The sequence below is a fragment of the Cetorhinus maximus genome, chromosome 11 (assembly GCF_964194155.1).
Source record: "Cetorhinus maximus chromosome 11, sCetMax3.hap1.1, whole genome shotgun sequence".
NCBI classification, from domain to species: domain Eukaryota; kingdom Metazoa; phylum Chordata; class Chondrichthyes; order Lamniformes; family Cetorhinidae; genus Cetorhinus; species Cetorhinus maximus.
In genome coordinates, this window is record NC_135889.1 from 46402349 (window position 1) to 46428430 (window position 26082).

Here is a 26082-nt window from a genome sequence, read left to right on the forward strand (position 1 = left end):
ATGGTCAGTGACGAGATGGTCAGTGGGTGGGATGTCAGGTGGTCAGTGGGGGGGGTTGGTCAGTCGGGGTGGTCAGGTTGTCAGTGGGGAGGTGGTCAGTTGGGGGAGTCAAGTGGTCAAGGGGGTGGTCAGTGGGGGGCGTCAGGTGGTTGGAGGTGGTCAGTGGGGGGGCGGGGTCAGGTGGTTGGGTGTGGTCGGTGGGGGGAGTTGGGTGGTCAGCGGGAGGAGCCAGATGGTCAAGGGGTGGTCAGTGGGGGTGGCCAGTGGGGTAGGTGGGGGCAGTTATCAGTGTTTGCAGGTGTAGTTGGGAGTGGGGAGGATAGTTGCGGGGGGTTGGGGTGCAGTCAGGAAGTGGGGAGGGGTAGTCAGGGCATGGGGGAGTTAGGGGGTAGTTGGAGGTGTCCCGTGGAGGTCCAGGTGTGTAGTTGGTTGGGGTGGGAGGGTAGTCGGAGGGCCCTGTGGAGGGTCGGGGAGATGGGGAGGGTCCCATGGGGGGAGGGTGTTGGGGGTTTGGTACAATACTTACTTAGAAGCTAGAAGTTCTTTTAATTCTTCTAACTTTTTCTGGGTATTTATTGCTGTAAGACAGTCAGAACCATCCAAATTTTGTGATTGAAATCGCAGTTTTGGATGGTTCCCATTACAGGACGATTGGAAGTTTAGTTGGAAGTTGAACTTCCCGGGCAATTGCCATGAAATCCTTATGTGGGGAGTTTTGGTGGGGGTGGGGGTGGGGTTGGGTATGGGGTTCCCCAGCGCATCTTTGGCATACCCCCCAGAACTTGGAAGTTATGGGCCATTATATTAGGAGAACTTTCTCTTCCCCAGAAAGAAGTGAAGGCTGGGTCACTGATTTTATTCAAGGCAGAGTTGGACTGATTTTTGATAGTTAAGGAATCAAGGATTTTGGGGGGGTCTGACAGGAAAGTGGTGTCGAGACACAACCAGACCAGCCATGATCTTATCGAATGGCGGAACAGGCTCGAAGGGCTGTATAGCCAGCCTACTCCCCCTAAGTCCTATGTTCCTATGTTTAATGATGGCTAAACTGCATTAAACTACAAGCTAAGAAATAGGAACAATAACAGGCATTGGGGGCTGGATTTTCATGGAGTCAGGCCGACCCCAGAGGCCTTTAAAAATGGTGGGTGGGACTCCAATGCAGAAGTCACTCCCTAATTTCCAACAGATCTGTCAGAGAGATGGACAGCGGACCAACTCTCCAGGAACTCCAACAAATCGCAGTAGAGTTGGGGAAGAGAGGGCATGGCCCCTTTTTACAGCATTAGCTGCCTTATTCTGGTAAACATGCAAAGGTTGAGTCTTTTAACGGGTAAGTGGGTGGGTGAGATGGGTAGTCTGTTTGGGTCTGCTAGAGTTGGGTCTGGTCGGTGGTAGCCAGGTGGTCGGGGGGGGGAGGGAGGTGGGGGGTGGTGGGGGGCGGTGGGGGAGGGCGGGGTGCAGTCAGGTAGCCGGTTGGGGCGTAGACTGGTTGGGTCGGAGGTGGTCATGTGTTCGTGGGGGTAGCCAGATGGTTGAGGGGATTGGTTGGCGGAACAGGTTGTGGGGTTAATCTACCTAACATTCCCAGGGTAACTATCAAGGTAAGTCATGCTGATCTGTCCCAAGTCTCCAACACTAGCTCAGGGTAGGAGACATTCACGCAGGGTTCCAGAGAGCAGGGAATTGTCCATTGGAAATTTAAACTTCCTGGGCAATTCCCACATACGTCTGCACATTAAGACTTCTGCAGGGTCCTAACACATATCTTCTGTTGTATGTGTGCTCTCCGATTATTTCAGAAAGATTTGGGCCAACAGAGATAAATAAAATAATCAGCATAGCGCATCTTCCAAAAAGACCCGAGTAAATGATGTCATTCTCGTTTACTTCCTTTAAGTAACTTTCCAAGTGACTATGAAAACACTGAACTAGCTTTCGCAGTGAAACAAAATCTTTAACACCAATGCACAAAAGAGGATGGAACTTCCTACATCTTGTGGGCTCCAACCCATTAGGAAAAAAAACAGTTCGGACCAGTACTCATATTTCCCAGTTTTTACTGGTGTTCCATTTTAAGGCATACAAGACCAGTTTGGACCAGTATTGTTATTTCTCATTTTTACTGTTTTTTCCTTCTGGGAAAACATTCACACAGGTTTTTTAAATAGAGACAGCTTGAAAACAAAATAATTCTGCAACTTGTAATAATAGAAAAGACACAGAATATTTTCTTTTCCTCCTTTATTCCATTATAGTTTAGTTTTGTTTGATTTTTTTTCTCAACACAATTTACACTTTTTGATTGCTTCTTACTTGCCAACAAGTCAGCCAATTTTCAGCTATAGTCCAATTATGAAAACAAATGACTTTGAAAAGGTCAAATTGATCTAACATTCAGTTTTTCGCAGTTGCACAAATAAGCTTTAGCCAAATTAAATCCACACCAGTATCTTTAACTTAAAAATGTAATACCGTGTTTTTCCTAATTCTGGGTGAACAATCATAAACTGAAATGAATCTATTCAGTCAACCATATTCACACCTTCATGCAACTTAGAAATATTCCTATAATGAGCTACGAATTCAAAGTGCCAAATTTTATGTCATATTCCCAGATCACAAGACCAATCAATGTTAGCACAGTTTAAAATCAGCTCTAAAATGACTCAAGTATCTCAAAAGTAATGCATATAGTAATAGAATAAAAGGAATAGAGCAACCAATTAACAAACTTATAACAACACACAACTGTAGGAAAAAATATTCACTAAAAGTATCAAATATCAAATGCAAACCTATAGAGAGTTAAAAGGCTTGGGATTTGTGAACGGTATAGTGGGTGGTCCTGACACCAAAAAGAAACATAACACAGTCAACTTATTTTAAGACAGGCTTTCATTTGCAGGTCAGGAAACTTGACATGTTCACACACAACCTCAGAAACATAAAACAAAATCCAAATACCTTTTCCTTTTTAAAATAAAAACAGAACATGCTGAAAACACTTTTATTTCTTTCTCACTGCAGCATTAATTTTTGCTGTGGCTTTTTAACTGATTTATCTTTCTCCTACCCTTTTTTGTTACACATCAATTGCCCAACTCTGGGTTTTCTCTTATGGAGCTCATTTGCAATGTTTATATGCTGAGAAAGGCCTGTGTTACTCTGTTGATATTAACTTCATGTTCTCCTGCACAACCACATTTCTTTCTGTGATGCACAGTCTCAACGCTTCACCCTCTTTGCACATAATTCCTTCATTAATTGTTGTGCTATCTGCCACTCGTTTTTGAGAGTGAGTAATCAGAAAGTCTTCCTGTTTCTATGGCTTGAACAATTATGCATACACATAGGGCAGAGTTTTCTGCTTGTCGGGCGGGCGGGCCCGACCCAATCTCCGGCTGACGGAGAGCCGATCCCCACGGGAGAAGTGGGCCGCACCTCCATTTTACGTGGGTGGGCCAATTAAGGCCCACCCAGCGTGACGTCTGACAGGAAGTGCTATGCACTTCCTGTGTGGGCAGGGGGGATTCCCCAAAAGCGAGAGTGTGCTCTTTCGCACAAGCGCACGAAAGAGCGCACATCTCCCTGAGGCTAAGTGCTGCCTCAGGGAGATCGCTTCCACTTTGAAAGATTAAAAATAGAAAAAAAAACTTCCCTAACATGTCCCCCTCATGTGACAATGTCACATGAGATGGGACATGTTCATAATTTACAGAATAACTTCATTAAAATTTTGAAAACCCTACATGAAACCCCATCCCGCCAGTGGATGAGGTTTCACGTTTTCTCTAATGCCCACTGGGGCTCCTGGCCTGCCACCCAACCTTAAGGTTGGATGGGCAGGGCCTTTAATTGTTTAAATGATCCTGTCAATGGCCTCAATTGAACATTGACAGGTCGGCGGGCCCACAGCTGAATTTGCTGTGCCCCGCCTTCCTGAAATTTAAATGGGCGGGATGACGTCGGGTGTTCTGCCTGATGTCATCCCACATCATTTTATGCGTCAGCGAGCGGGCCCTGCCCCCTGCTCGCCGACGGCAAAATTCTGCCCATAGTGTGCACCGCTTGCCACTGCTTCTATCTCATTGAATTTGAGTGCACGCCTCCTCACATTGAGCAAACAGATCTTTTTCTGGGTACTCCTCTAGGTCCTCCAGAATAACTGGTATACATAGCCTATTCTATTACTATATTGCTTGAGCTGACAAGTGGCAAGTTACATTAATGCCACATAAGTACCAGGCAATGACCATCTCCAACAAAAGAGAATCTCACAATCTCCTTTTACCATCTTAGGCATTTTCATCACTGAATCCCCACAATTAGCATCTCGGGGGTTACCATTTACCAGAAACTTAACTGGACCAGCCATATAACTACAGTGGCTGCAAGAGCTGATCAAAGGCTGGGAATTCTCTAGAGAGGAACTCGCCTCCTCACTCACAAAGCCTGTCCACCATCTACAATTAAAGGCACAAGTCAAGGGGTGTAATAGAATGCTCTCCACTTGCTTGGATGAGTGCAGCTCCAACAACACTCAATTAACTGGACACCATTGGAGCCAGGGCGGTCAGCACCCATCCAAGGCCTTATTCACCCATTCACTTCCTCCACCAGTGGTGTATGGTGGCAGCAGTGTGTACTATCTACAAGATGCATTGCAGCAACTCACCAAGGCTGATTTGACAGTACCTTCCAAACCCCATGACCTCTGCCACCCAGAAGGACAAGGGCAGTGGATGCTTGGCAACACCACCAGCTGCAAGCCCCTCTCCACACACCTACCTGACTTGGAAATGTATCACCATTCCTTCACTGTTGCTAAGGCCGAAGTCCTGGAACTCCCTAACAGCATTCTAGGTATACCTACTCTACATGAACTGCTGCAGTTCAAGAGGGCAACTCACCACCACATTTTCAAGGGCAATTAGAGATGGGCAATAAATGTTGGCCTAGCTAGAGATGCCCACACCCTAAGAATAATTTAAAAAATAAAAAGTTGAGTGGTCTATCTTAGCGCTCAAGTTCCTACATTCGCACACCAATCCTGTAGGAATTATTTAAGGCTTTCACATTTCCTACATTAGGCTTCAGAGTGTGATTGATGGACTTAAATCCACCTTAGCAGAAACACACACCCTCACCCAATCGTAACCCTGCTGGAAATTGGAAATCTAGTCCATTGGTTATGTTTTAGAGTTAATCTGAAAATGTGTAGATTTTGGAAAATAAATCACTGATATAACAGAACAGAATGGTTGACTATTGATCCTTCAAAATTTTTAGAAAAGATGGATTTTATTTGGACTTTCTCAGCATGTTTACCCTCATAATTATCTGCCATGTATTGGTCAGCAACTGTTTAAAGAATTCTGTCACTGAAGGCTAAAGCTGTTCTTTTTGATAGAGTACACTAACTTCCACTCAAACAAAAGCTATTTTAAGATAAATGTTTGTCAGTGTTTTTAACGCAAAATCTTTATCAGAAGTAAATAGGAAATGTCAAATCCTTCTCCTGTTACAAATTGAAAGGCAGTCAGTGTGTGACGTAACATCTGAAAGTTCATGGATGGACATTCACCAAGATTGACAATCCACATCTTGTTTGGCTGCATGCATCAAAAGGACCAACAAACTATTTTCCTTCTGCTCTTGCAGTTTTACATAGTAACTCATGAAAGCTTTGTGATTATTTCCAAATGGAGTAATATTCCTGGACTTTAGAGCTTTACATTGTTGGAAGTGACTCTCAGCTTACATATTATCACACATAATTACAATGTTATTCAATCCTTTCTCATGTGATGTCTTGAGATTTATTACCGTCATCACTTACATAACTACATTTTATATAACTGCTCAGATACATATGATGCATACACTTAGTTACAGGTGGGCTGCTGAATGCCATGAAATCGTATTCCAGAATTATTCACTGGCTTCAACACAGGAGGGGAGAAGATAGGGTTTTGTCTGCTAAAAATGTATTCATGAGCCTCTCTGTTAGTAGGTTAATCACATGTTTATTACCTTCTAGTTGGTAAAGTTGTTTAGTCCAGTTCTGGCACCATGTGAGGCTACAATCTACCTACTTGATGAAATACATATATTGCAACAATAAACAGTATGCTCTGAGTCTAATAGTATGCTCTTAGGGTTACATCTGAAGTATTCTCTGCTAAAATCTGATATCAGTTGACAAATTACAGTAAATTTGCCCTGGATTTTGAGGTAGTAATGATGGTAAAACTATCATTGTTTGCTGTTATTACACCTCTGAAATTAACGGCAACTTCTAGAGTCCAGGGTAAATGTGGAAATGTAGGTGTTGCTGTTGGTGATTCTGTGCTCCTCCACAGATTGTGCTGTTGAAATCCCTATGGACTGTAATCAAATAGAAATCACTGAACTGATGAGAACTTGCCCTAATGCATGATTAGTATCAGTGTAAAAATCCTTGAAAAAGTTACACCTTATTGAATGAGGTGTAGCTGGGTTTTTAATGATGTACTAAGGCTCTCTGGCCCTGAAAATCGAACTTGATGGTTTGTGGCATACCAAATTTCTTCTTTTTTCCTTCTCTTCATTTTGAAGTTTTTCATTGTTTCAAAGTTTCACCTCTTTTGAAGTGTAGAATCATGTTGCTTTCAAACGGTTAACTTATTAATATGCTGCCAGCTTTCATAAGAAAGGAAATTAATTATTTTATTAGGAATGCTCATTGTTTCATGATCCATTCTTCCTAAGCTCAGTTGACATCCAGTACATTCAGTCAGTGATCAGTTTGCAGAGTTAGACAGAATATTATAAGATTTGGAACTACTTTTCTTGATTTTCGAAGCTTCAAAGGCAGAAGATTGAGGGGCAATGGGTAAAGAGCAGAGAAGCAGGACTAAGTAGACAACTTTTTCAAATAGTTCACAAAGGCATGATTATCCGAATGCTCTCTTTTTGGACTGTAAGATTCTATGAGAACAAATTTTTAATTAAATATTTTGACCCATATTATCCAGAACAAATCAGATAATATTGTCAATAAATTCTAAAGATGTTATTTGGCAGGCTCTTGTTTATCCTGATACTAATTCCAGTTGTACAGAGCACATGTTATTTATGAGATTGCATCACAATCAAAGCCAGACGTTTCTTATTTGTTCCGTTGTTCCTGTTACCAGGGTCCTCCAGGTGAGGAAGGACGTCCAGGCTCACTGGGGCCCACAGGACTAAGAGGCTCACCTGGTTCCATGGGTTCAGTAGGACCAAGGGGTAATAGTGTAAGTAAGAAATTTGTTATTCTATGCAGATTATGCTGGCATTCCACAAAGTTACATGATTAAATTTCACACCAGTCAGTCATTAACTTTAATGAATACAAATCCAAAAATCTTGTGAGGGCTGATTTTGCACTGTATCAGTGGGGAGCTTGCTGTGTGTGTCAGGACATGTCGCTCACCATTTTCAATCAATGATTTTCAGCTAGTTCATAAAGTAAAATCGCAATTAATATCAATCCTGTTAAATAACTTGATAATTATATAAAAAAATATGTGGAAACCTGTAATGCACTTTGACTTTCGAATCTTTAAAATGGGGTTATAACAATCTCAGAAAAAGAAGCCCAAGAGCAAAAACAGAAGCCCCATGTGCCTGTGCAGTGATGTTACAATGGCAACACTCTGTTACTACTGTTGTGCTTTATCTATTTTAGTGAGTTCTATTCACATCCTTGTACTTTTACTGTAGGGCGATCTTGGTAAGACAGGTGAGAAAGGTCCTTCTGGTGCCCCAGGTCAGCGAGTAAGTAAAATATTCTTCATGATTTACAGAATATGTTTGCAAAGTGCTTCCATAAAGTTTAAAAATAAAGGTCATTTTCATTTTTGGATTCTGTTTTTTTCCATTATCTTATTAGGGCACCCCTGGCAAAGATGGGGAAGCTGGACCTCAAGGTCATATTGGCCCACCAGTAAGTATAAATTCTTGCAAGAGATTGTATACCCATGTACCTTGAATGCGCATACTCGGTAAATGCTATGCTTATTTCGTAACAGAAATCAGATAATCACTATTCACAAAATCAAAGCTATAATCCTCTCGCCAATGTAATAGGGCAATAAAAAACTGAAAAAAAGATATCATTATCTTTGTTTTAAACAAATTACTATGATGGCCTTCTCATAAATGTTATTTTAATTAAGCTTAGATGTTGTAGTTTTCTTCAGACTGATATATGCCAGGGACATTAGTACATGATGTTTATAGCTGTCCTCTTAGGACCTAACGAAATAAGCGATAGAATATTATTTTTTCTAATTGTGCATTTATTTTTAATGAATATATACAGAACCTTGATATTCAAAAAACATGGCAAAACCAGATAGGGTCTATTTTGCCAAAATTGTGCATTCAACTTTTTTTCAATGACATAAACTCTTAATGTTTCTAAGAATAACACGCAGACCAGTTTCAGCAATATTGTATTTACAGACAAATTTTAGGCCTTTAGAGGAGCTAGTTGTGTGCTAATTATAGTGAAATTATTAATGCCTTTACAAAGAAAGCAATTGTGACTTCACTATAAATATTACATGAAGTAAACCATCCCTTCTGATGTATTTTTTTGTTGTCATTTTGCTCAGGGTCAAGCTGGAGACAGAGGAGAACAAGGCCCTCCTGGTCCTCCAGGATTCCAGGTATGTAGAATGAATCCATTTTGTTAGTATTCCATGGTACAATTGCAGGACCTTGCACAACATGCTTAAAAAGTGTAAAATAGGTATCTAAAAACATCACAATCCTATAAATTGACCAGGCCTGGCTTTGCATTCTGTGGATCTTGTCACAGCAGCGGCTCAATTGATAGCACTTCTCACTTCTGACAGAAGGTTGTGGGAATAAGTCCCACTCCAGGAATTTAGCAGAACAAGCTAGATTGACCCTCCAGTACAGGACTGAGGGAGTGTTACACGGTCAGAGATGCTAACTGTCAGATGAGGCATTAAACTGAAGTCTCTCAGGTGGATGTTGATCCAATATGACACTATTTCAAAGAAGAGCAAGAGTGGTTTTCCCAGTGCCCCTCACTCAACATCATTAAAATGGATTATCTGGTCGTTATTACATTGCTGTTAGTGAGATCCTGCTGTGCGCAGGTTGGTTGCTGTGTTTGCTACATTATAATAGTGACTGGACTTCTAAGAAGTCCTTCATTGGCTGCAAAGAGATTTAGGATGTTTGATGGTCATGAAAGGTGCTATATAATTGCAAGTCATTCTTTCCATCTTGCTCAGAAAATATCAACTAATTCATTACAGATGTCATGTTCAACATTTCAGTGTAAAAAAAAATTGTTGCTAAACAGGCATTTGCTTAACAGACGGGTGGAAGAAATGTTGGTCATTAAATATGTTTAATGAAATCCATTGGTAGTGATAACTGAATTGCACTGAATGTGATTTTAATTGATACATTTAATTGCTTTAGGGTTTGCCTGGAACTCCGGGTCCTCCTGGTGAATCTGGCAAGCCGGGCAATGAGGTAAGATAAGATCTGATTTAAAATGACAAAAAAAATTCATCCAAATGAAATATTCTCTTTGTTTGATATATCAATAACACAAAAATATTGGGATCGAATTTCATCCAGGGCTCTACATGATCTTCAATGCTACCTGGCACAGCTCAGGTGGCATGCCCTCTTGAGGAGGGTGCCCATACCCTGCTCAGGAGGTCACTTCAAGCACCAGAAGGAGCTGTATGTGTGCCATGCTGACATCACGCAGCCCTGTTGGCTGAAGTGACATTAGAGACCCTAGTTTGGACCACCCAGGTCCATTGAATGGATTTGTGCATCGACCAGCAAAGAACAAGTTCTGTGATTCAAAATGGGACCCTGCACCAAAGCTATTTAAAGGGCCAGGCACCCAACTTACAGAGGAAAAGTGATTTTGAAAAATTGCTTGTTATTGCAAAGCATTTGGAGGCATCCTGGAGTGTTTTTGAAGGTTTTTGGTGAGTTCTTTGATTTGTCAGGGACTGTTGTTGCATTCTCAAAGAGAGGATTATGTTTTAGCCACACAGAGGACAGGATTTTACTCTCCACTGCCAGTGGATATGAAGGCAGTGAGTGCACATAAAATCCAGCAGGTGGCCTTCCCACCACCTATCTGCCTACCCTCAATCTACTTAAAGTTTTACAGGGGTCGGGGGAGGTGTCGGCCTGCCTGCCCTTGAGCTTATTGAGGTTCTTAAGTGATTGAGTAATGGCCACTTAAGTACCTCACCGCGCTGCTGCCAGTATTTTACCCACAGTACCCAGAAGGAAAAAACAGTTAGGACCAGTACTCTTTTTGCTGCTGTTTCATTTTAAGGTATACAAGACCATTTCGGACCAGTATTCTTATTTCTCAGTTTTTACTCTTTTTTTCCTTCTGGGCAGGAGGAGGCCCACACCATGCGGGAAGCCTGGCAGCTTTAGCAGGCATGGGCTGGTGTCGGGCAAGGTGGCGGAGGGGTCCTCCTTTGTGGCCCATTGGAGGTACCGCCCCCCCCCAAGGTCAACCCCCTTTAATTTTACCCCCGGCCTCTTGAACCTGGCCTCTCACCCCACTCGCACACTCACCCACCCCCTGCCTCACTGTGACCCCTGACCTCAGACTTACCTGGGCTCATCAGCATGGCGGGGCTGCCTGTAGCCCCAGCAGTGGCCAGGCCAGCACTCCCGGCTGGCGCTGCTGGGACTACAGAGCAGCCAGCCATCCGATTGGCCATCAGCTCTCTAAGCTGGGACCTCCTCCCAAGAAAGGGGCGGAAGTCTTAAAGCAATTAATGCTGCTCCAGGCATTAAGTTGCTGTGGGGCAGCCATTGGGATCGTGGACAAGCTCCCCTGACCGTTTCACTGGGTGCGGGGGGGGGTGGGTGTGGTAGGGGAACTGTGGCGCCCCATGAATTCCAGCCCAAAGGCTGCAACAGGTATGTGGGCAGCAGTGGGAGTGCCACGGGATCTGCAGGATCACAGGGAGATGAAGCAGAGGCTGTGGAGAGGGCAACCTCTGCAAAATGCCCTCTGCCAACTTGGAGTAGGACTCTTCCATGCCTTGTCAGTGACAGTAGGCTGACCGGCAGGCCAGTCAATGCACCTAGCATCTCAATGTTCATTACCATCGGCGTTCTTCTGCATGCTGCCCCATCGAATTCCTCATCTGAGTCCATTGCAGCCAAATCCATCTGTGACTTTGCCCTCCGGTGAATTGAGAAATGACCCACTCTTTACTCATGCTCTGACTGCAGCGCAGTCATGCCCAGTGACTCACCATATGCAGATCTGGACTCTTATACTAGCCTCAAAGCCACGTGTAATACCAGTAACTGAGCTGCTGGCTGTGAGTGTCACATGGAGCAACAGTGCTTCCTAACTGGTGCTGAGCTGTTGCTCTCCCTCCTCCCCCTCCTTGGGCTGCTGTGGTTGGACATGCAGTTATTGGGTGGCTAAGAGCAGAAAATCAGAAGGGGAAGGTTGTTGTGATGGAATGAGGTTGGGGTGGGAAATACGAGGTTCATGATCACACGATCTGCTGCTTGCTCATCATGCCAGATCGCAGGTGATAGTGAGGTGGATGGGGCATAAGGCAGGAACATATTGTCACCCTTAATAGTCCCAGAGCCAGATGCCACGAGCTCTTGTGTAGCCAGCCCCAAGATGCAGAGAACCTTCTACCCTGTACAGCTCAGGAGATGCAGGCATTCTTGTCCCCTGGCAGTTTGGCTCTGCTTCTTTCTATTGTGCGTCACCTGTCCTGCAAGAGAGAGGATAGAATGGCAGTGATTGTGTGGCACTATGTTTGGGTGATGTGCCTACCACAGCTGAATAGCTGGAGGTATGCGGTATTAGAAAAATTTGGGTGTGAGGCTGGCAACATTGGTAAGTGTGTAAGGGTAATGTGGAGTATTTGGATGTGAGACATGAGACCTGAGTGCCAGGGAGTGCTGATGGGCGAGTTATGATGCATTGAATAGTGTGAGAGATTGACGGTGTGGTGGGTAGCAGATGTCATAGGAGGCCTTTTGGCTTATTGGGTAGCATCCCTACCTCTGAGCCAAAAGCTCTGGGTTCAAGTCCCACCCCAGGACTTGGTGGACACTTATGTGCATTCATGGTGTGGCCAAGCAGGTCGATTGTAAATCCTTCCAATAAGCCTATGACAAGTAGTAAGAGTGGCAGAGTTTCCTGGTCAGCCACAACCATGCGTTGCTGCAGCATAACAGCAAGGACCTTGCATCCAGACTCTGGGAGTTGACCTCTCTGCTCCCACTCCTTTCTCAGGATAGCCCTTTAAAGCCTCCTGGCCCCTTATGAAGCAATGGCATCTCTCTTCCTGTCCACCAAAATAATTAATGCCTTGAACCCTACATGCATCACCCTGGAAACCTCTCTCTGCCCTGGTGTTCCATTTTTCATGTCTTAAATTGCAACAATATTATTCAGTGCAGCTTCCCTTTAAGAGGGATAGACTGCCTTTAAGAGGAGAAGGCTGCCTGCACCATGTACTGTTAGTACAATGCTTCTCAGCCCCCTCAAGAGCTAGCATCATGGCAAATGCTCGGCCCTATGCAACAACCATGGTAATGAAGAGCCCAGTTTATGTGCTGCCCATCTCCAATGGAACCAGTGCAAGCAGGTTGCAAAATCACAACCCCTGCACCCAGGAAACTGGGTGCTAATTTTTAGCCCATCGAGTTTATTAATAGAATTCTTGCAAAAATAAACACAGATAAATATCTGTATGCTTAAATATACTTAAAATATTTTATATTTAAGTAATTCTGCTGTTAATAAATTACATCAGGTAAGAAACCATGAAAGTGGGTTAAATAATGTGAAAAGTTAATGATTTGCTTTATAGCACAGTAGCTGAATTTGATTCAGATGAAACTCTAAGCAATAGCAAAAACTAACAGACCAACATTTCCACTTGAGACCCAGGGTATAATGTTAGCCTATATCACCCTGGGGGATATGGAAAGGTCCAGGTTAAACACTACTCTTACATCCTGTGTAAATATTACTCGCTGTTCAATTACAGTTGCATCTTTGCAGCTCACTTTGAAAGCATTGTATTTTATTTCCTACAATGTGGCAAGAAATTTATGAATGGTGCTGATAGAAACATCTTTATTGGCCAAATCTAATTAAGTCTAATACTGTAGGCTCTTGGGGTCAGGTCTAGCAAGAAGTGTCTTTTTTATTTCGAGAATGTACATTCACATCTAGATTCCAATTACATGATCCTGATGGAAGGAGCATATTATACACTTCGGGTTGTTGCCATGTTTGTGCTTTCACTAGTAGTAGCCAGCTGAAAACGTTTGTGTTCTTAATGCCTGTGCTCAGTTATGATGAGCAAATGATTGAGTAGCAGTTTGCTTGATTTCACAATAACACAAGTATATTGAGTTTATTAATAGTATTCTTGCAAAAATAAGCAGACAGAAAATATCTACACACAGAAACATATTTTATGGACAAAATCTAAATTTTGTGATTAAGGAATAAAAGTCCAACACCTCTTCCATTTTCTTTCAGAAAGGGAAAGCATTTCTGTTTTCTTGACAGAGATATTTTTAAATATAAAAGCAAGCAATTTTAAAATAACCCAGGAATGGCCACTAACCAATAAAATGAACAAATAATTAAAAAAATAATTTCAGCATTCCGAGGGTCCTTTGACAGCATCTTCCAAACCCGCGTCCTCTACCACCTAGAAGGATAAGGGCAGCAGGCATGGCAACACCACCACCTGGAAGATCCCCTTCAAGCACACACCATCCTGACTTGGAACTCTATCGCCATTCCTTCACTGTCGCTGGGTCAAAATCCTTGGACCTCCTTCCTAACAGCACTGTAGGTGTGCCTACACCAAATGGATTGCAGCAGTTCAAGAAGATGACTCACCACCCTCTTCTTCAGGACAATTAGGGATGGGCAATAATTACTGGCCTAGCCAACGATGCCCTCATCCCGTGAGCAAGTAATACAAAAAATACATTATTTCTGGTCTTAAAATAAATGAGAACAAGCTCCAGCTCCACCACTGAATGTATAAGAAGTAAAATATTTTGTTTAATGTTACAGAGAAGAATAATGTTAGAAAATGGTATGTTGCAAGTGCATTATTTTCACATCTTTTTGTCTGAATTTATCTCTTGACAGGGCATCCCAGGTGACCTTGGTCCAATAGGCCATTTAGGTCCAAGAGTAAGTACAATCGCAGCTTACTGTAAAACTTATAGGAAGTGCTTGAGATGACAGTGCATTGCTAATAGTTTATGATGAATTGTTGTAGGGCGAACGTGGAATTCCAGGCGAGCGTGGTTTGCCTGGCCCTCCCGGTCTTCAAGGTCCAAGAGGTATTCCAGGTGCTGCTGGCAAAGATGGAGCTAAGGTATTGTAAAACACTGATTATAGCAGCCAACTTCCACACATATTCCAACTCTTTGCTGGTACAACACCAGTGACTGCACTTGGAATGGTAATTGATTGGATGGAAGCAGTTTGGGATATTCAGGGATTTGGTAGAGTGCAATATAAATGTAAGTTTTTCTCCTAACTTCCTCCACTCCTCTCATAATTGTAACTCATACCAGGGTTCCACTGATGTTATTAGTCCTCTTGTATCTCATCCAAATGGCCAATTTTCATATCTGATTCCAATGAATGATTGCCTGATGCATCAATAGCTGAGCCCAATCCTCTCCTCACTTGATGTTAATATACATAACCTTCCCGCAATAGAGAGTGTTTCCTGAAATGTGGAATCCTGCTGATACGTTTTTCCAGCCTGACCCCGGGGATGCTAAGGCCAATTGTCAAATTCCTATCTTGCCTCAGCTGAGATTAAATAATTTGGAACAGACCAAGGATTGAGCCTCACCCTTTGTAGTCAGCACCACAGTGAGCTATGTCTTCACTCACTGTTGAATTGGAACTCATTATCTTACTTATAATGAGCTCATTTTAATTTGAAGGGTTTTATTGAATTGGTTCCAAAATGACATGATGGCAAAATATGTTACAAATCTTTAATGTAAAACACGAAAAGGAAGTCTGTCTAGTTATTTAATTAAGTTGTTAAGTGACTACTCCGTTAACCTGCAAGCAATTACACCAAAAGCTACTCTGAAATTGTAATAATCACCACGTAAGAAGCACCTCATTTGGCGTGTGTAATTGCAGGGTCTTTCTGGGCCAGCTGGTAGTCTTGGAGATCCAGGTCCTCCAGGTCTTCAGGGAATGCCAGGGGAACGAGGTGCTTCCGGACCTTCAGGTCCTAAGGGTGAAAGGGTAAGCAAATTCTTACATTGACTGTATGCATGCATATTTAAATCAAATTATTTGGTGCCCAGTTTGTGTCTAATAGCATCGCTTTTCATATGATAGGGTATTGCAGGTGAAAAAGGATCTGAAGGCAGTCTGGGTAATGAAGGTGCCAGAGTAAGTAAACTCTTCGTTTTACTCTTTTTTTTATATTTAAAACTAATTCAAGAATGTTAGCAGTCACCTACTAATCACTTCAACTGTATTGTGAACATCTACACAAAAGGGAATATAAATAAAATTATTAATAAAGCAGATACACCTGGTGGGAGGATTGAAAATGGGACCAGGTCAGGCCAAAAGCCATCTCATCACCACAAACAGGACTCTCTCCTACACTCACTGGGAGCATTTCTGCTTGGTCCTTTAAGCTCCTGCATGCAAATTGTGGCAGGATGTGAGCCCTGAGTCCTCAGTGCATTTTCCTTCACTCTGCCCATGATACGGATGCACCCTGGGGCCACCATGTGGAGGCTCGATGAAGAAAGCAATCGACGGATATATTGACATGGAGATGAAGTGATGTGGAAGGAGGTTCATACGAAGCATAAATACCAGCAGTGATCTGTCTAGCTGAATGGCCTCTTTCTATGCTATAAATGTCTATGTAATTCTGTGAAGTGTTGGTACTGGCGCTGAGGTGTCCCATTGAGGGAGAAGCAGTTTATCAGGTGATTGCTCCTACAGCCAGCCCCAGACTGTGCAATCAAACTGGCTGGCAGACAGGAAACATGTTGAAAAAATGAAAAAGGCATCCTACCATTAAATTCGGCAAGATAAATGGGAAATCTTTACCACTCGATTTTCTATCTGAAAATCCTCCTACCCCTACTCCACTCTTTTCCCAGCTTCGAATAAATATAGGGACCTATGTTGCTATGAACTCTGCCCCAAGATGAAAATCTCCAACGCTTAGTTCTTTATTATCACCTATAATATCAAATGGCATTGCTTATGGTAAGATTTATTCTTTTTTACCACAGGGTCTGCCTGGCTCTCCTGGTCCACCTGGTATTTCTGGTCCTGCAGGGGATAAGGTAATTAATAATCATAGTCACCTTATGTAAAGTATCACATAAACTTCACAATCTTACAATAATTTCTGATGCCAGAAAGCTTTTATGTTACAAAGCAAGTAGAGGCTAGTGTGAGACTCTTAAGCAGAGGGTCTCAGTTCCCTCTAAGGTCTGGACCCCATACTAAGTATCAATGACATGAAACAAACTTTGGTTACAATTTCCACTTTATGTGGAAAACCTTTATTAACCCACTAAACAGTAGAATATACTTAGAACTTAAAAAGGAAGAATGTGCAGGTTACAGGGAGAAGGTGGGCGAATGGCACTAAGTGGTGCAGGCATGATGGGCAGAATGGCCTCCTTCTGCACTATACATAAAAAAAAATACCATCAGTTGCTAAGTAAGACCTGCGAACAGGAGCTTGTTCCCGGGTGGTCAGTCCACTGAACAAATTCTTCCTCACGACTTCCCATGACTGACCAAGTCAGGCTCCCCTGGCTGCAGCATTTTGACCTTATGGGCTGTGGCTTTATACCCCTTTCTGACCCCGTTCCCTTGACATATCAGGTAATACCTCAAATTGGGTTATCCAATTGGGTTTCGGTGCCTTATCGATCCCATCATGGCTATGCAAGACCACCTGCATGTGGTAACTTCCTGCTCCCAGCAGGGGGCGAAGGTGGGGTGGGTCTCCAAGGTGCACACATGTAATGGCTGTAATACCTGCATCCTGATAAGGCAGGAAGAAAGCCATTTACACATATCCAGAGAAGCCACTGTCTATGAGAGCTGCTTTGGACAATCTGGTGGTGCAATTAGTCTGGGTCACCACCTTAATGACAAGTCCTGACATGTCGGTTCGTGTGTGCTTTTGTTCAGTGAAAACTGTTTTTATTTTTAAAAGTCCAATATGAGCCCCAGCGATGATGTCTTCAGTCAGAATCTTTCTCCCTTCATCCCAATATCCTCCAGATTCCATGTTTCTACCACCTGGTGAGCTCCACATGCTAATCCACACCACAACTGGTTACATTTTACTTACAAACAGAAATACAAGAGATATTAAAAATGCCTTACTCTAGGTTTTGACCTGAATATTGACATTGCTGTGTTTTTATCTTATTGCTGGTAACTACCTTTTTTTTAAACAAAATTTAGGGTGAACCTGGCTCTATTGGACCTTCTGGCCCGCTGGGTTCCCGTGGATCTCCTGTAAGTACAAGTTATGAATGTAAAATGTTTCAGAAAAATAGTGCAGTGGGTTGGGATATTACCTTTTTCAACACTGGGATCTGGTTTTAAACTTTTTTTAATGATTAGCCAAAGTCCACAAAGGAACATAGGCACCTCTCTCCATTAGAGAGAGACAATTGGTTATATATAGCTCAAGGGGCACCACTCTGCAAGTGTGGGGCAAGGTGAGGAAGCAGGCTGCCATGAACTACCACTGTTTTGGTAGTTCAAACTAAGCCTAGAAAGATGACTTAAAAATCTCTCTTCTTCCCCCGGTGGGTATTTAGTCTTTTGTTGAACTCAATCATTAATGAGGCCTGAGCATGCATCACGGATATGCCCCACATATCAGCCGATTCTGTAGATTTACTTCAAGAGGTCCTGAGCCAAAGCACATGAAAGATTTGTTGACATATTGAAAGAAGATTTTTAAAAATGCACGAAAGTGTCACCACGCATAAGTAATGCAGCAGGGGAAAGAGCATTTAACATGGAAACTCTTTCGAGTTATCAACAGTCACAGATTGCATCTCTTTTGAGTACAATCACAGTTCTTGGTTTCCGGGAGTGGGACATGAACCCACAACCCTCTGATTCAAAGGCGAGGGTGCTATGAACTGAGATGCAGAAACCGTAAAACATTGCTAATCTAGGATTTATAACTTTGCAGGAATAAGGTAATATTTTTTGTGGAATTAACCATGTTGTGGAGTTGGAATTACAATTTCAGATTCAAAAGTATGTTTTCTGACATTCTGGGCTGAATTTTGATGTCCTGCCAGGGCCAAATATGGAGGTGGGCAGGCACTAAAAGTAGCATTGCCAGTCTGAGTACCAGTTCCCTGGCTCCATCCTGATCCCGGGCTATTTTCCCGGAGCTGGGATGGAGGGGGGAGGTCAGCAGGGCTACCTGCCTGGATGTGGCACATAGCTGATTAAATGAATGAATGCCACTTATAGCCAATTGAAGGAGGCTGACTGGTATTTTCCAGTTAGCCTTCAGGTTGCCAGAGGTGATAGGGACCAGCTTAGCTGCCTAGAACTGCCCTCCCAGCTGCAGACCAGGAGACAAGCGCACCAAGGCAGGTTTAGAGGCCCTCCCTGCCTACCTGGGTGCAGCCGCACTGCAGAGGGGTTCTGCAACCTCCCCTCCACCCCACCTCCTACCCACTCCCCCCTCCAATGGTGGCCCAGCTTCAAAGGCTATTTTTTATTTTAAATTTAAAAAGCTGGAAGGAGGGTGCCTCCATTGAAGCACTTTCTCCCTCACTTTCCTTGAATAGCATCTTGCTGCTGCATCCAAGAAGGGAGGCCTCTGATTGGCCTCAAGAACCCACCCGCTGTGTTTAATTGCACAGTGAACCTATCTCCTCTGGTCATACCTTGTCCCCGGATCCACTCACGCAGGAAACTGCCCTTTTCCAGGACCAGGAGCAGCGCAATGGCCGAGGAATGCATAGCTGCAGGCGGTGTCATGGAGGTTAACATTGCACTTCAGGAAGTGCTGGAAACTGCGTACATCCACGATGGCTTGTGTTGTGGTCTCTGGACAGCTGTCAAGGTGCTGGACAAACGACAGGCTCACTTGTGTGTCCTGGCAGGCAATTGCGATGAGGCACAGTGTGTTAAGTTGGTAGAGGCTCTCTGTGCTGAGCATCAGATCAACCGGATTAAGATTGATGACAACAAGAAACTTGGTGAATGGGTAGGCCTGTGCAAAATAGGCCGAGAAGGGAAACCTCGCAAGGTTGTAGGCTGCAGTTGTGTTGTTGTCAAGGATTATGGCAAAGACTCACAAGCCAAGGATGTCATTGACAACTATTTCAGAGGAAAGTGAAATGTTTCATAAATAAAAACAAAAGCTAAAAAAATAAATAAAGTGGCCACTCTGGGGCAAATCACAATGAGTGACTGTTTCCCACGCAGTGCAGACTTCTGACCCATATTCAAGCCTGACAATGGGGTTCTGAAACATTCAGGAAAATTCAGCCCTCTGGATCAAATTTGAGCCTAGCCCCATAATTCTGCAGCACATAATAGTTTGTTTCAAGCTGCTCTATCACTATTCAAAGTGCAGACAATTTACTTACCTTGGCTGGTGATGATTGCCCTCTTCATCTTTGCAGAATTGTTCAGTTACCATGAGCTTCAATGCTGCATTGAACAATTATAGAGTTAAAACAGGAGATTTATATTGTCACATGTAGGATTTTGTTTTGCACTGTGCAGTGTGGCACCCTTGATGTAGTCAGTAAAAGAGACAAGTATATATTTTCTATTTTACAATATTTATTCTTATGGAGTGATCATTAGGAAGCTATATACACCCTCCCAAGACTTAAAGGCTTGGTATATTTGTACATTGCCAACATTTTTAAAAGCTTCCTGTTCTGACTATCGGATTTCCAAAAGCCTTATCTAAAAATGTATTGCCCTACTCTTCTTATTAAATATGGACATATGATTGAATGTGTGATTAGGGATTAGTTACTTTTGTAGTGTTTAAAGAGGAATTTATGATATAAGGACTTTGAACAGAATTGAAAACGCTGAGTCATGGGGATTATAATTTATGGCAAATGGTTCAAATATCTATGGGTCCAAGACCAAATAGGAAATTGGGAGTGAGAGGAAAAGACGGGTGAAAATCTTTTCAAGCAATTAAGTAGTGGAAAGGCCAGCAGTACAGGCTGTTGAAGTGGAAAGTGTAAATGAGTTCAAAAGGTAAATAGACCTATTTCTAAAGAAAGAAGGAAATAGACAGATTTGATGAGGACAGGTAGGACTCAGAATTATTAAAAATAATCAGGTGCAATTGTTCTTAAAACTCAACAAAATGTGTATTAGAATAGCACAAACTTTAGGATCAGGAATAGATTATGTAACAGACTCTTATAAATCTCTAATCATTCTGTGAAGCTTTGTGATGGCGACTTTCTTCATCCTTTTTCAGGGCTCTCGTGGTGAGACCGGTCCCACTGGTGCTGTTGGATTTTCTGGACCACCTGTAAGTTTCCTGTGTCTGAAAAGTTACTTTAAATATGTTTTCTTTAAGATACTTCTCTAACAACAGTTGGATTTATTAAATAGTTAACATATCAATCACGAACTTATTCAGTCAAACTTGTATGGGTGTATAGTGGTAAAGGCAGTTGGAAAATGTGATGATTGCTACTGTAAACATCAGCAACAGCATGGGCTCATTAATTTATACCTCACATTAAATGGTGGATAAACAACATGAAACTGTGGAATAGCCAGACTATGCTTTCACCAAGAAAGATCTCCTAACCTATGTAGAAATGAGTCGATTGGGATGTCTAACCAAAAAGTAGGATAGTCTCAATCCTTGCCAACATTACATATGAAGGAATTGTTAAACATGAAAATTAGATGGGAGAAAATCTAATGGGGAAACTCAACTCATATTAAAGAGCTATTGTAGTTCAATAAAAGAAAACATCACCCTACCCTACTGCTTGGAAAACCATAACTCTGGTACAAATGTAATTATATTTTGAAAAATGTATGCATCAGACATAAGGTATTCTTTCTCTCTATCTTATAACATACCTACCCACTAAACTACCTGATTTCATTTGAAACAGGGCAGCGATGGACAGCCTGGAGGCAAAGGTGAAACTGGTGAGCCTGGTCAGAAAGGTGATGCTGGTTCTCCAGGACCACAAGGACTGGCAGGATCCCCTGGTCCACCAGTAAGGAAGTTATTAAAACACTTACTAGCATGAAGTTAATAATTAATAGTTGTTCATGATTATGGATAATGTACTGTTCAACTTATCACTTCCAAATTAATTTCTTAGGGACCTCTTGGTGTCACAGGTCTAAAAGGTGGACGTGGTACTCAGGGACCACCTGTAAGTATGATTTTTCAAACCTTATATCCTTTTTCAACTTTTCACTTGCATTTAATATTTCAATCCATTGCTTCTTTCATAGGAAGTGCCTTGAATGTATTTAGTAAGGCAATTGGAAGAAAGGGTTATAATTTTCAAATGCATTGTCTCAAATACCCCAAAGTGCTTCACATATGATTAATCACTTTGAAGTGAAGTTATTGAGGGAGGGGGTTTCCGGCATCGACACCGGCGGTCATTGTAGTGGTTGGGACGGGAAAATTGCCCACACCCGCCTGTGACGATGCCTGCCAATGCTGGGGCCGGAAAATCTCGGCCTGTGGCTCCATAGTCCTCTATAGCTTTAGAATTTGCACAATGACCTGGCATCGTGCATCATGGTGGGTGGGGGGGACAATATGGCGAGAAGGCCAAAAATCTGTTTTACGCCCTCATGAAACCAGTTTGCAATTGTCTGCTCCACTCGTCAATGGCGGGCTGTGTTTCACGTCGCCGCATGTTGGGAACGTCATTTTAATACATTTGAATCTAATTATAAGCCCTGCTTGCCGGAACCATCCCCCCACATCAAATTTACTGCCCAAGTTGGCGTGACTTCAGAACAGCGTGCTTCCTGACTGCCTTTAAAAGGTGCGCACCTGGTGACCTGAGCTTCGAGGGGAACTCGGAGGTGAGTGCACACAACCTTGTGGCAGCGCCCACAAGCATCACTCACAGGACATCGAGGAAGAGGCTGCTGCGCATTTGCGGAGGTTGGGGGGTTGGTGGGGGGGGGGGGGTGGTGCGGTGCACAGGCAAGTCGCGCTTTGCCCTGGCTGGCTTGCAGTGTGATGCCGGGGCAAGGGCGCCAGTGCGGGTCAGGCCAATGGTGGGGGTGTGGTGGGGGGGAGGGCGGGGGGCGGAGGGGGGCAAGGCAATACAGACAGACTGAAGGAAAGACTCAAACACGTGCTGGGTGTGGGGGGAGGGGGGTGAGGGAAGCGGCTGCATGCTTGGATAACCTTGTCAAAAGTGAGCATTCATCTGAAGCTGAGGCCGTTCATTTGCAGCTCCATTGAGATGCTTGGAGTGGGGCCTCTGAAGCTTTCCTGCCCACTCAAGCAACACAAAAGCATGAAAGTGCCACCAAATGCTCCAGAACTTTTCACCCCTCAGCTGCAGACTGCAAATTAGTGTGCGTTTTAGGGGGCAGCAGAGCAATTGGCTGACTGGGCAAGTTGCAGAATTCCCTTGCCATGGCGCAGTCACTGGTGGAGGCACCTACAGCCCCTTGCAATGTCTTTATTAAGGTGTGGATCAGTATCCATTATGCTTCAAGTTAACAGTGCAGCCTTGCAGTGTGGGTTAGGAGAATGCCTGTGCCTGAGCTGTTTGCACAGCATGCAGTCCAATGGGCAAAGCTTCTGCCAGTCGGTCAAGTGGAGTGAGGCAGAGATGGGTGGGGATTTGGATGGCCAATGAGCTCACTACACACTGGCCATGCAAATGGTGGCTAGCACTCTCTTGCATGTGTGAAGGGGCCTTCAGACTTAACCAAGAGAGGTTCTTAATACACCTATGCTAACCCACACATCGTTCTCTTAGATCCTACAGCAGGAGAACATCAGGATCATAGAGCCTGGTGATTTAGTAGTATGCCTTATGGCTTACAGAGAGTAGAGAAGAAGAAGAGAGCGGCGGAGGCACCTAGTTTAGCAAAGGGAGGAGCACCTCCCTCAAGATGAAGGGGTGGCAGGAGCTGCTGCACATGCAGCTGAAGATCCACAGAGAGCTGTCACTCATAGGTGCCTCGCTAGACCCAGGGTCTATAGACAGTGTCTGTCATTCCTGCAGGTGACCGACACCAGTGTCACTGAAAACTGCATACGTCTAGGGAACTGGTCGGTCACATATGCCGCCTGCTGCAGGATTTGGCATCCACTGCCAGTGGCTGTGAAAGTGACAACGGCACTCAATTTTTATGCCAGTGGCTCCTTCCAGGGCTCCACAGGGGGCCTGTGCGGGATCGCAAGCCTCCACACACAAGTGTATCCAGGAGGTCACGGACGCCATCTTTGCAAAGGCACAGAACTTTGTGCATTTTGCCCAGGATCAGGAAAGCCAGGAAGTGAGAATGCTGGGATTTGCACAGATCTCTGGTTTTCCAAAGGTGCAGGGTTTCATCAACTGCACTCATGTGGCGCTTAGATCTCAGTGGCAACGAGCAATCAACTACGTAAACTGCAAGGGCTTTCACTCACAGAATGCTCAGCTGGCCTGCGACCATCACAAACACATCCTACAGGTCTGCACATGATTCCCAGGGAGCGTCCATGGCTCCTACATCTTTAGCAGGTCTCAGATCCCTGACATCTTCCAGGTTCCACAGGGGCTGCAGGGCTGGCTCCTCGGGGACAAGGGCTACCCACGGAGGATGTGACTGATGACACCTGGGCGGCACCCTTAGACTGTAGACTGTAGCAGACTGAACCATTCATCCCTTATGGATTATGCAATACCTTGACCAATCAGAGTCAAGCTGCTGGTTTAAATTTCAAACAATGCTTGTTGACTGTCAGTCACCATTAATTGGTGCATTCTCCATGGCAATGCCTCTATCAATCTGGGTCCATTTGCCAACCAATCAGCATTCTCTTCTCATGCAGTATAAAATTGTTGCTTCCCCTGACATTGGTATTCTTGCGATTGTTCTGATGAGTGCAAGACAAAAAGCTTCGACAACATGTCTTTTTTCAGCAATACCTCTTAGTTTATTTCACACATAGTTCAGGTGAATATGATCAGGTTATGCTAGTTGAAACAGTACAGTCATTCCATGGAAAAATAGCCCAGATGATCAACTCACACATTGTTTAAACAATTCTCCTGCTATTTTGAGGCAATACACTAACAGCACCTGGCTTGGAGGTTGATAAAGGTTTGAATGACCCATTCCTCTCCTCGAGAGGAACCAATCATAGTTAGAATGGCCAGATTCCTGTACCATTGCTATGATGCTGGCCTTAGTTGTATCACAGTTCCTTAATTGTGTTTTATCAATGGAATGTTTCTTGTACCATTGTATAGGGTGATCAGTCTCTTAATTCCTTTAGCCAATAGCAGGTAATGGCAATTCCCTGGTCCATTGTCCCATGATAGCAATCAGTCAATGTCCAAATCCTTTTGATGAGCCACTATCTTTTACTAAATGTCCGAATTAGCCCCTTGCTGCCCAGCCCTGTGCTGTTGGCTGCAGCTTGGCTTTTGTATTTATAGGTCAAAACATGAGGCCAAAACATGTCTGTGGGTTTGGATTTTTATATTCAGCAAATTTTCCATTTGGAAGGGATTCCGATCCTACATCTACCACTTAAGTGCATCAGTTTGGGTGAGGGCATGCTGGTCACCCTAGGCCTCAAGTGAACACCGTTAAATTTCCACCAGGTCAGAGTCGGGCCAGTAGGAGAATTTTATGGGCCTACTAACCCACTGACGGCAGCGGCGGGGGAGGTGTGGGGGGCATAACATTCCACCCTTGGATGTGATTTTTTGGTATTGATACAGTTTGGCTATCTTATTAAAATGTCAGATAAAATAACCGCATTCCTCTAGCCAGGCACTATTATTTCCATTATCATTACAGCACTGTGAACCCCAGGCATATGTGGATGAAAAATGCCATTCAGCTCAACCCTCTAGCAAAGCCTATAGTCATCCACCACACCAGCCACTGCCTCTTAAATGATTCCAAGGTTTCTTTGCATGAAGAACATCATTCCTAAATTGATCTGTCATCAGTTTGAACTTGTGATCTACTGTCACATTTTGGGTTGAAGTGGTACTCAGGATTCCCTTGTTCTGTACCAGCTGCTACCTTATGTAATTCACTGCTCTCCTCTGCACCATCTTGTACCTTGCTGCTCAAAATTAAGACTAAACTCGAGATGTCAATTTGAGTATAGCCCGTACAGTTTCATCTACTTTGCTGATCAGCTGTTCTGCACTGTCCAGACATGTTAGGTGCTGAATATCTAGATCTCACCTATTTTAATGCCATTAGGAATTGGTATACTGCTCATTTTATTCCCAATCTTACACTTACTTGTATTTTATCAGTTACCGTTTTGCCCAATTATAGACTTTTAGGATCATTGTATAGAATTTTAGCTCATTTAAGAATTGCAAAGATATTAACAATACATTTCGAAAGGTTATCAATATACATTCAGCCTTGGCTAATACTTAACAACATTTCCTCTGTAACTAGGGTGCCACTGGCTTTCCAGGACCTGCAGGTCGAGTTGGACCACCAGGAGCAACCGTGAGTAATGATTCTCGAGGAAATAATTCTTAGCTGGTCATAAAACCTGAGATTTTCTTGTGGACTATGCCGATAATAAGCACTGTACATAACTTTCCTTGAATCAATCTTGACTTTCATTTATGCTTCATTTTTAATCAACCGCAAAAACAATGTAATGATTGGGATTAGCTTCAACAGGAAAATAACAAAAAGTGTATGTTCCCTGGAGCTGAACTTGGTTCAGCTTGACTTGAGGCTGTTGCCAGAAACAATATGATCATTTATCTCTG

At 43.4% G+C, this 26082-nt stretch overlaps 1 protein-coding gene and 1 pseudogene across 1 annotated transcript in view; both read left to right on the plus strand.

Moving 5' to 3' along the window:
• LOC144686197 (uncharacterized) overlaps positions 1 to 26082 on the plus strand; it is a 170546-nt gene that overhangs the window by 97830 nt on the left and 46634 nt on the right. The window contains exons 26-40 of the mRNA XM_078551295.1: positions 7182 to 7280; positions 7750 to 7803; positions 7919 to 7972; positions 8646 to 8699; positions 9490 to 9543; positions 14216 to 14260; positions 14349 to 14447; positions 15239 to 15346; positions 15443 to 15496; positions 16363 to 16416; positions 17558 to 17611; positions 20586 to 20639; positions 21241 to 21348; positions 21457 to 21510; positions 25757 to 25810. Coding sequence (XP_078407421.1) covers positions 7182 to 7280; positions 7750 to 7803; positions 7919 to 7972; positions 8646 to 8699; positions 9490 to 9543; positions 14216 to 14260; positions 14349 to 14447; positions 15239 to 15346; positions 15443 to 15496; positions 16363 to 16416; positions 17558 to 17611; positions 20586 to 20639; positions 21241 to 21348; positions 21457 to 21510; positions 25757 to 25810 — 999 coding nt within the window. The remainder of the gene's footprint in view (positions 1 to 7181; positions 7281 to 7749; positions 7804 to 7918; positions 7973 to 8645; positions 8700 to 9489; positions 9544 to 14215; positions 14261 to 14348; positions 14448 to 15238; positions 15347 to 15442; positions 15497 to 16362; positions 16417 to 17557; positions 17612 to 20585; positions 20640 to 21240; positions 21349 to 21456; positions 21511 to 25756; positions 25811 to 26082) is intronic.
• LOC144686270 (small ribosomal subunit protein eS12 pseudogene) lies at positions 19021 to 19511 on the plus strand (annotated as a pseudogene).